This window comes from Octopus bimaculoides, chromosome 14, assembly GCF_001194135.2.
Source record: "Octopus bimaculoides isolate UCB-OBI-ISO-001 chromosome 14, ASM119413v2, whole genome shotgun sequence".
NCBI classification, from domain to species: domain Eukaryota; kingdom Metazoa; phylum Mollusca; class Cephalopoda; order Octopoda; family Octopodidae; genus Octopus; species Octopus bimaculoides.
In genome coordinates this window covers 41,187,127-41,198,921 of record NC_068994.1, presented here as the reverse complement: position 1 = coordinate 41,198,921, position 11,795 = coordinate 41,187,127, and the positions used below count along the sequence as shown (strand labels likewise).

The following is an 11,795-nucleotide window of genomic DNA, read 5'->3' as shown; positions in this document are numbered from 1 at the left end:
TATATATATATATATATATATATATATATGAAGATGTGTGACCTAGTGGGTGGAGTTGTTGCACTCATATGCAAAAAAACTTAATTTCACATTGCTCTGTGGCCACATCCTTCAGATATGTAGCATATCATGCACCTCTACAGGTAATGTCAATTTGAAACAAACATGTGAGCTATTAAACAACACAAGCATTTAATCACTATAAGCAAATCATCTGTGCAGGTGTTTCAGCAAGAAGTTGCAGAGCTTTCATCTATCATTTATGACAAGTGAGTTCACTAAATATAAGTATGTGTGTGAGAGTATAGATACAGATATATACAAATATTATCATCGTCCTCGTCATTTTAACGTCCACTTTTCTATGCTTGCATGGGTCAGATGGGGTTTGTTGAATCAAATTTTCTGTTTCTGGATGACCTTCCTGTCACCAACACTCACCTGCTTCCAGCTGATACTTCCTATGATCAGACATATTTTCCATGGAAGACTAGAAACGAACAACATCACATGTATAAAAGTGATGTTCATTTACCAGTTCTGACGATGAGGGTTCCAGTTGATCCAATCAATGGAATAGCCTGCTAATGAAAATGGGCAAGTGGCCAAGCACTCCACAGACATGTGTATCCTTAATGTAGTTCTCAGGGAGATTCAGCATGACAAGGCCGGCCCTTTGAAATACAGGTGCTATGCATGTTTGCCAGTGGAGTGGACTGGAGCAATATGAAATAAAGTGTCTTGCTCAAGAACAGAATGTGTTGGTGGGAATTGAACTCACAACCTCATGATCATGAACCTTATACCCTAACCACTAAGCCATGAAGCACTTTCGCTATATGCATATATATGTATATATATCAGGTGGCTTTTAAGCTAGCTCCTGTGGAGGGCTCTTCGTTAGGCCTTGGGCCCAACAATGACTCTTCATGCATTGAGTACATCTTAAATTTTATTAAACTTGAACAATATTTTTCAAGCAATGAACAATTTTCATCAAAACAATGATATAATTTGTTGATTTGAAAGTTATTGTAAAGTTGCATGATAAACAGCAGTACAACTACCATCACCACCATCTCTGCTGTACACACACCATTCAGGCTTCTGACGCCACCACCATCAATACCTTTGACTTCGCTACCTTCCCCTCTACCACCACCACCACTGTCTTTCACATCACTTACTCTCACCATCATCCCTGACCGCCTCGGCTACTACCACTACCACCACCACCACCATCATCACCGCCATCTCTGCCTCTATCACAACTATTATTACTATCACCCCATTTCAATCACAAAAAAGCTAAATGTGTGTGTAAATGAATTGTGTTCAATTCCTCTTTCTCTCACATACCCACTCTTTCTCACTCTCTTATTATTACTCTCACTGTCACCATCAACACTACTACTTGTAATAAAAACATCATCAACTCTCCCTGAATTTCTTTGTCTCTCCAATCTGATTTGGCAAGGTTTCTACAGCTGAATGCCCTTCCTAACGCCAAGCACTCCCAGAGTGTAGTGGGTGCTTTTTACGTATCACTGGCACGGGGCCCAGTCACTTGACACTGGCATCGACCACACTCGAATGGTGCTTTATACATACCACTGTCACAGGAACCAATCAGGCGGCACACACAAACACACACGCACATAGACACATTTGTAAAATAAATGAAAGACATGATTGGTTTGCAAAATACAAATATTATTTGGTATATACTACATTTATTTTATTACATACATGTAAATATGTACATACACATATATAAAGATAAAAAAAACAGCATGAAAATGATTAATCAACTGTAAAATTGAAATCTTGCAAGACAAGGAATTATAGTTAAGCTAAGAATTAATTACCATTTAAATATAAAAAATTCTGGAAGTGTGGAGGGGAGGAATATCTCAATGACAGTAATACATAGAATATTGATAAATACTTTTGTAAAATTACAGGAATATTATTGGAATGTATTATATTTTCTTTGAAATATATTTAAGACTGATTTGCTTTTCTTTTTTCTTTTCATAAGAGGACAAACAATATGATGAGCTATTTCAGATACAATTTGTGATCATACGAAATAAACTGCATCATGGTTATAATATAGAAAGATCAAAGAAATGCAAACTTAAGAAGTATTATATCTTTTTCCTGTCTTTGTCATTAACAGAAATATTATTGAAATGTTTTTGAGTATTATTTTTTTATGAACAAGTATTAATATTACAAACTACCGCAATCGTTATAATTATTATTACCATCATTGGAAGGAGATTGATAAGGAGTAAAGGTAATGTGCTTGATCAAAGAACAAACTGTAGGCAGAGATATGGCTGTGTGGTTAAGATGTTCGCTTCACAGCAACAGGTTACTGGGTCCAATCTCACTGCACAGCAATTTGTTTGAGTATCTTCTACAATAGCTATGGGTTAACCTGTACTTTCTGAGTGGAACTTGGTCGACAAAAACTGTGTAGCAGCCCCTTGCATCATCATCACCACCACCACCACCACTGCAGTGGAACTTTGATTCATAAATAAATACATAAATAAGTACTGAGGCTGATGCCCCAGCATGGCCATACAAAATGACTGAAACAAGTAAAGATTAAATATATTACATGAATCAGAACTGAAATAAATTTAAGTATCATAGAACTTCTCTGTGGGTTCCATTCTTATTCATATTTGACCCACAGTTAAGCTTTATATTACATATATACATATACATACATACATACATTTATATATGTACATACATACATACTTACATACACACACATATATATAAATATGTGTGTGTGTGTAATACTAAGCTGGACTGTGGGTTAAATAGGAATGAGAATGGAACCTCTGATCTTAGATCAAGTTGATCTTGATTTACAAAGCTCAGCATGATGGGCAGTCACTAACACCTAAAAGGGTTTTCTGAAGGAAACAATCCAATACATGTGATAAGATATAAACTAGCAGCCCCCTTATCACATACACACACACATGCGTGCACACACACATGCGCGCACACACAAATATATGTTGGTGACAGGAAAGACGTTTGACTGCAAAAAAATCCACCTCAAATTCTGATAGCTGTCATTGTTGTTTATTGTCATCATCAGTGTTTTGATGTTTTTGTTTTGTTTCCCCCACTCCATTCTTTTGTATTTGATAGATCTGCTTCATCACACATTGCCATTTGTTTTGGTTTTTCCCTTTGCCTTTTTCATAAAGCCCAACACCTTAAGATCTGATGTCACAATCTCACAATGTAAATGCAACTAATTATCATCAATGCTTATACGTTGATTTGGTGATGTCTTACTCCTAGTTATTATTTAAGATCTGAATGAGTTAGTTTTTTTTCTTTCTGTTAGATGTGAATGATTTTAAATCGTCTAGTTTGAAATTTAATAAAACTTGTTTTGAAATTTATAGAACTTCCTTGATGATATGGTCATAATATATGATGGGCCAAGAATACAAAGTTCTTTTAAGCCAGAATTTCTTGGAAATTACAATGAAATGTCAGAGGTATCCTCCTGTAATTACACTGGACATGGCTGGACTGAAGCAGATGCTAATCACTATGAAGAACTTCTTGGTAAGTTATAGAATTACTATTAGCTTTTTTTTATTTATTATTTGACATTTCTAATGTTAGTATGGATTCAGTTTAAGAGAATTGTTGGCTGGGTAGACTGGGTATCAAACAATTAACTAAGAAATTAGCAGTTAATATGCTGTCTCAAGTAGCATTTAATTCCCAAATAGCTCAGTCAACTTAACTACAAAAAAATGTTCTGCAATACAGTTGTGAAGTGAACTTCAAACCACATGCCTGTATTCAAATCTATGAAATATTTCCAATTAAAAGAAATCAATTATGATCTAGAGTTTACTTTAGAATAACACAAACAAAATGCTTAGCAGCATTTCATCTGTCATCACATTTTGAGTTCAAATATCACCAAGCCTTTCATCCATTTAGGGTCAATAAAATACGTACCAGTTGAGCACCAGGGTTGATATAATCATCTTAGCCCTCCCTGCAAATTGCAGGCCTGTGTCAAAATTTGAAATCAATTGTTAAAGCATTTAACAAAATGCTTAGTGGCATTTCATCTATCTTTATGTTCTGAGTTCAAATGCCACCAAGGTTGACTTAGCCTTTCATTTCTCAGGGTTGATGAAATTAGCTAAGAACTTGAGTCAATACAATCAATTAACCCTTCCCACAAAATTTCAGGCCTTGTGCCGATAATAAAAAGGATATATTTTATAACTGAAAAACGCTTATTTTATATCATTTTGCCTAAGTTGGCATAATTTAATAGATTCCTATGGGGCTTTTAAGCATTTGTTTTTAAGTCATTCCACTGATATCTTCATCCTCATAGATATGTTTTTGCCATCCAGAGAGAAAAAGAAGTTATTTTCTTGCCCAAGGATTTACTAAAATATGTTAGAACAATTCAATGGCTTCACAGATGTAAATATTTACACAGACCATCAACAATCCTTGCATTAGATTTATTAGCAGTAAATTGACTACTGTTTTCCATGCAGCTAGCATCCCTGAATTAATGATTTTCTAAACAATTCTGTTTTACTACACCAGCCAATGTACAATTTTATACACATACAGAGAGATTTTTACCTCACCGATTCATCAAGTACAAAGAAGCCTTACTTTGATAATAAGGTCAGAACTAGGTTGAAATATGTCACGAATTGTCTTCTATATTTACCAAAATTTGTCACTTTACTTTTCAATTCTTCTTGCATTAATTATGTTAATACCATCTTGTATATAGTTTCTTCTTCATTTCTATCCTGTCTTTCTTTGAAGTGAAAATATTGATGCCTTACCACTAAATATTGATGTTTTGGTACATATTATTCTATGAACATCTAAATATTTATGATTTAACACTTCTAATTATATGTCAGTTATTATTTTGAAACCATACCTAATTTACATGAGAATAAAGGAGAATAAGGCTGGAAAATATTACAGTAGGTAGAAGCCAATATAGCAAAGTTTATAATGGGGATTTAATATGGAAAATTCAACCAAACTTCTTAGAAGTTATTTAGAGATTTAATGATTATTCCTTCATTGACATGGCAGAGGTATGTGGCTTAGTGGTTAGGGTGTTGCATCCATGATTGTATGATTGTGGTTTCGATTCCTGGACCAGGCGATGCATTGTGTTCTTGAGCAAGACACTTCATTTCACCTCACTTCAGTCCACTCAGCTATCAGAAATAAGTAGTCCAGCAATGGGCTGGCATCATGTTTATCTGTAGGAGTTCTTATGCCACAGAATCTGGGAAACTGGCCTTATGACCCTGTAGCTGAAGAAGGGCATCTGATACATTTTATTCTTCTGTTCTACTCTAGGCACAAGGCACGAAATTTTGGGGGAGGTGGCTAGTCGATTAGATCAACCCCAGTATGCAACTGGTACTTATTTTGTTGACCTCGGCAGAATTTGAACTCAAAACATAAAGACAGACGAAATACCACTAAGCATTTCACCCAGCATGCTAATGTTTCTGCCAGCTCACCACCTTCTTGCAAAGATGGACAAAATACCACTAAGCATTTCGCCTGGTGTGCTAACATTTCTGCCAGCTTGCTGCCTTTGATACTTATTATTATTATTACTATTCTTCTTCTTCTTATTATTATTATTATTATCATTTTGGAGAAGGTTTTGTTGATGTGGCCAGAATATGACTGAAATATGTTGCAAGCTGTCTTTCATGTTTGCCAAAATTTCTCACCACCTAAATAGTTTTACTCATATTTTCAATTCTTACATTAATTATGATAACATTATTGAAAATATTGTTTATTTTTTTCTGATCTTTTTATCATATGATATTATTGTCCATAGAGATTCCTAAATATTTGATTCTGTACTATTATTTCTTTCTTATTAATATCACATTCAGAATATAAATTGTTTTCAGATTAAGCCATTTCAAAACAAGGTTTTATAATCCTCAGAATTAAGAGAAAAATAAAGAATTACTTCTAAGCAGACTGTAAATCTGGATTAGATTTTATTATACTATTATACATGAAACAAATAGGGTTTCTTTTCTCATTCATTTTCTCTTTACTAATTTCAGTCACTAGACTGTGGCCATGCTGGGGCACTATCTTCAAGGGTTTAATGAAACTAATTGATCCCACCCCCACCCCAGTACATCTCTTTTAAGTCTGGTACTTATTCTAACAGTCGTTTTAGTTGGGCTACGAAGTTACAGGGGCTGAAAACAAACCATTAACAATTGTCAAGTGGTTGTGGTGGTTGAAAGTGGACAACCACATACACAAAAACACACACGCACACACATGATGGGGTTCCACACAGTTCCTACATACCAAATTCTCTCACAAAGCATTGGTCAGCCCAGAGCTATAGCAGAAGACACTTGCTCAAGTTGTTACACAGCAGGACTGAACCTAGAACCGTATGGTAGCAAAGCAAGCTTCTTAACCTGTAACTTGGTGGTTCAGCAAAAACAAAAACCCTGCAGAACAAGTATCGGGCTTAAAAAAATAAAGATTAAGTTGAACAAATTGACTGGGATCGATTTGTTCAACTAACCCCTTCAAGATAGTGTCTCAGCATGGTTGCAATTCTGTGACTGAAGCTAGTTAAAAGTAAAAGATAAGTAACGAGTTAGCTGGAATGAAATCTTAAAACATGAACTAATGAACAGGCATTGAATTTATTAATTACAGTGGCTTTTTATTTCTTTTTCAGATATTTATGCGTTTCCCATCAAACACCAGAATAGAAAAACATCTTGCAAATCTTTGAGTAAATCAATTGAGAATCAAAATTTTATGTACAGAGAAACAAATGACAACATGGAATATGGTAGCAGTTCTAATTTGTCTTCAAAGCCAATATCTGGTTCAATGTTTTGCACTAAGCCCCTACCTGAAATACCACAGAAAATGTTTCCATCAACTTCCCTCAATGTGTAACCGATATAAAGTAAAAACCTGATATGTTCCTCATTTGGCAGAACAAAAAAAAAAAAAAAAATCTGAGAGATATTTTTATGAAGTGTATACTTTTCAAAAATAGTTTAACTTCATAAAAAATGTTGTTTCCTTCACATATATTTACTTATTTGCTAGTAAATATGATAACCTAAGACAGAATAAAATAAATCAGAAGATAAATTAAAAATGCAAAGCAGGATAATGAAATAAAATAACGTGTGAATAAAGTAGATTTAATTTCGGTCAGTTGTCATATTGTCATTCTTAGATGGTAGACTTAATCTATAGCTTGACTTCACATCAAAACCTTGTGCAACTTTAGTAGCAGAGTCTTTCTTCTCTGTTTTTCCCAGTAACAGAAGATCTGGAAAGGGTTCATGTATACTTCACCTCCTTCTCTGACTAAACTATTGGAAAAATAATTCAAACTTAGTCTTTTTAAAGTAAAATCTAAATCCCAAAAGGAAGTTTGGCTAGTGACAGGACTACTGGGCTTTCGTTCAAAAGGTCTGTAGGGCATGTTGTGTTCTTGGATAAGGCCCTTCACTTCGTGTATTTGCAATCTCCTCAGTCACCAAAATGAATATTAAGACTGACAGATTCTGGTCAGTATTAATGAGTGTGTAGAATTATCAAAAGTTTTCGGTCATGAAGAGCAATATGTCCAGTAGTGGACTACTATATTCTATTTTTGCCATTTCTTTTCTTTTTTTTACCAAAATATCAAGAAATGATTGACGATCTGTGTTGACAATAGTTAGCCTGTATCATTTAACTTTTACTTGTTTCAGTCATTGGACTGCAGTCATGTTGGGGCATAAAGAATAGTGCAGAAGAGTTTGAGAAACTCAGTTTTAGTAAGGAGTGAAAATACCAGCCCTCTCTCTCTCTCCCTCTCACTTTCTGTTGCTTACTTTTTACATTGCTCTCAGAAGAAAGGCAAAAAGTCTGAAATGACAGATTTTTTTCACTCCTCACTGCAAATATACTTGCTTCCAGGGTCTCTCCTATTTGTTAACTCACTGGAACAGTAGAATTCACCAAAACTAGTGAAAGCAGTCTGAATTGACAAATATGGTAAATACAAAAAGTTCACAAATTGGAATAAATTATTTGGCTGTGAGGAAGAAGAAAAGTTTAATGATTCAGGTAGAATCCTATTTATCCTATTTACTCTGGTATGTAAAGTAATTTTCCTGAAATTGGTTTCCTCTAGTAAAATATTTACCAAAGTAGATTGACTTTCTTCTTTTGTAGCTACTCAGGTGGGAATGACCACATAGCCATTAGACTCCTACTTATATCAATGTTTCTTTTTTTTTTTTTTAGTTAGATTGGATTATGGTTGTTGATTTGTTTTGTATTTGCCCATAACTAAAAACATTATTTTGTTGTTGTTCTTAATTTGTATGTATGTATGTATTTATACATACATATATACATACACACACATACAGTTTTTTTTTTCTGTTCGATTTATGTAGTAAGTACCTCTCTTTTCAAAGTCTTTTCATATGAAAACTGACTCCCTCTCTCCCTGTCTCTCTCTTCCTATCCCTCTTTCTTGCTCTCTCTCTATCTATCTCTTCTCTATCTCCCTCTCTATCTATCTCTTCTCTTTATCTCTCTCTTTCCATGTCTCTCTCAGTCTCTCAGCTATTAAATCAAGCAAATGTTTCTCATGAGATTACAGAGCTTATTTATTACAGGTCGATGCTCACAATATATCAGATTAGTATATAGATATTATCTTTAAAAAGTCACTTATTGAAATGATGCTTAACTCTCTTACAATTATATCTTTAAATATATGTAGGATACTGCAAATTCTAGATATCATCAAGCTGCAAAGGTTGATAAAATATTCTGCTAGAAAACAGAGACCCTTAAACAGGCTAGTCTGATTTTCCTAGAATTCTTTTGGTCTAGAATGATCTGATCTTCTAAATTAATATCATGAACTTAGAAATTCTCATGAAACACATGACATGACATTAATATTTTAGTTTATTAACATCTACAACAGCTATGATGAATCAAATAGAGAATATAAATTCAATAAGATTTTAACAATTTTTTTGTAGTTGATAAGATGTTAACTAGTCTTTCATAGAATACTTCAACTAAACTCTTCTTCGTTTAAAGATATAAATCGGTATGAAATCTCTAAAACCATAAAAACTTATTTTATCCTTTTCAAGTAGAGAGATAAAAATGAATAAAAAGAACAAGTAGAAAATTAATTAAAACCTATATATTTCAGTATGTTTTGAACTTTCCTCACTCCTAACTGCCATGTTATTGCTTAAAAATCTTGTTGAATCTCTTCATAAACTTCAATCCATTGGCGTTATTTTCTACTTTTATAATCATCTACTTATATTGCTGACATGAGAGAAAATTTTATACATTCTTCATTCAAGTATTTATAGAAATAATAAATTTAAAAATTTTTATTGAATGTATGTTGTTTCTATTTGCCCCACTTCTGATCTAGTTTGCTATAAATGTCAAAGATTATGATATCAAGCTTATCTTTCACCATTTGAAAATGCATTATATGAATTTTTTTACCAGTCACTCTTTGGCTGTTTACTAACGTATCATGCTGCCTTGTTTTAATATGTTCATTCAAATTTTATTAAAATCTTATGATAAATTTTTCTTTCAAGTTTTTTTCTGAAAATATGAATAGTAAATTAAATGTCAGCATATTTGTTACAAAAATTTAGGTTATCATTTGGTTTGTTGAAGTTATTCAAATTACCTGTTTTGTATATGTCAAAAAGTTGTTTTACAAATAGTTAAATTTGTCTTGACTATTTGATTCATCCTTATTTCATTAGAGTGAATTATAATCCTTATGTGTGAGGTATATAACTTTAAAAAATAATTAATAGTGACAGAAGCAGTATTAATATCAAAAGGCAATCTTTATTTCCACAGTAATGTGGACGTTTTTGCTGAAACAGAAATCTGTGTTATTTACCTTGACAAAACCTCTTGTATACTACCAGATCATGTGATTTCACCCTTTTTTGGTTTCCTTCATTACTGGATATCTGTTATTGAGGAGCCAAACCCATGTTATACCCACAGTATGCCACTGGGTTGGCCTGAGGCTAGCAACAAGACATCATTACAAAGATATGCAAACTAAGGAACTTTTGCTATACGTTCACTTAGACCTTCACACTAGATCTCTGACCAGAAAAATAACTCCCTTTCTTCCCCAAAATATAGGGTCTGGATGCTGCCCTTCTTTATTTGATTCATTTGGATTGGCCAGGCTGTCTGGTGCTGAGTTGGCTCTGCTGACCACAGCATTTATTCCATTCCCCTCATGCTCTTACCATTCTCCTCCATTGTGCTCCAAACATTTTTCTTAAATCACCTTTCCACCTGAGTGGAGGTCTCCTGAGTGGTCTCTTCCACTTGCATGAATACCACTCAACAATTGTATGGGTCCACCAGTCGTCTGTGAGCCTTGTGACATGACAAGCCCACCATAGCTTTGCCTGGTGGTATTCTGCAATGATGTTTTTCACTCCAGTTTTATCCCTGATCTTCTCATTCTAGATTAAGAAAATAAAAACGAAAATACAAGAAACCCTTTTGTTACCACATTTCTTTCAAAATGCATTGTCTTTGTTTCAATTATTTTTGAAAACAATAAAGAATTTAGTGAAATAATTTTATCATTGTTAATCTGGGGTTTGGAACATAAACTGACATGAAATTTTGACGGAAAATTTAAATTTAAATCTTTACAACACAAGGAGTTTGTATCATGGATCTAATGGCAGGCTTAAGTAGGTTGGTATCAAAAGGGTTAAGGAAGAAATTTCCTGGGTTGGTTTACATAGAGAGAAAATGAGAGAAAAGTGGGCTAAAAAGATAACAAAAAACTTGTGTAGCTAGTGAAGCAAAACTTCTGTCATCTGATTTTAAAAGGATAAAGGACTAATAAATCTGTTTCTTTTTCATTTTCACCACAGCCATCTTTATAGCAAGATATTTTATATAGTTTATGTTGTTTTTTGTTTTTTTTCCTCTGTGAACATTTTTACCTTTGTTCTTTGTTTAATGAGAAAAATACCCACTGTCACACACCCTGACACACACATACTCTAACACACAAAAAACAAAATACTTACACATAATGAGCATAAAACATTTAAACATAAACACACACACACACACACAATCTATGAAACAAATTAATTTTACAATTCTCTTATCTCATCTAGACACCATTTTAATTCAACTCCACATCAACATTGATAGAATATTTATCCCAACTTGCATAAATTTATTTTCTCTTTTTTTTTGTTTTACATTTGATTGATTGTCTTTTATTGGACTGTTTTTATATATATTTTCATAGCTTTTTCTGTTTCTGTCAATCTATCTATCTGTCCGTCTATCCGTCTGTCCATCCATCCATCTATCTATCTATCTATCTGTCCATCTATCCATCCATCTATCTATCTATCTATCTATCTGTCCATTCGTCTATCTATCTATTCATCTATCTACGATGAATTTATCTATCTATCAAGCCATCCATCCATATTTGTCTGACTGTCCATCAGCCCGTCTGTCTATCTTATTGTCTGCCTGTCAGTCTAACTATCTATCTATCACTCTCTGTCTATGTTTAATCTATTAGTCTATCTATATATCTATCTATCCAACCATTTACCCATCTGTCTGTCATTTTGTCTATCTATCTATCAGTATACCTTTATCAT

General features: G+C 33.5%; 1 protein-coding gene across 3 annotated transcripts in view; it reads left to right on the top strand.

Moving 5' to 3' along the window:
- The window catches only part of LOC106880259 (putative protocadherin beta-18), a 65,197-nt gene extending 56,174 nt beyond the window's left edge, over positions 1-9,023 (top strand). For all 3 annotated transcript variants that reach the window (XM_052973098.1, XM_014930124.2, XM_052973097.1), the window contains exons 3-4: positions 3,447-3,612; positions 6,794-9,023. In XM_052973098.1, the coding sequence (XP_052829058.1) occupies positions 3,447-3,612; positions 6,794-7,020 (393 nt within the window). In that variant the 3' untranslated portion in view covers positions 7,021-9,023. The remainder of the gene's footprint in view (positions 1-3,446; positions 3,613-6,793) is intronic.
- The last annotated feature ends 2,772 nt before the right edge of the window (positions 9,024-11,795 follow it).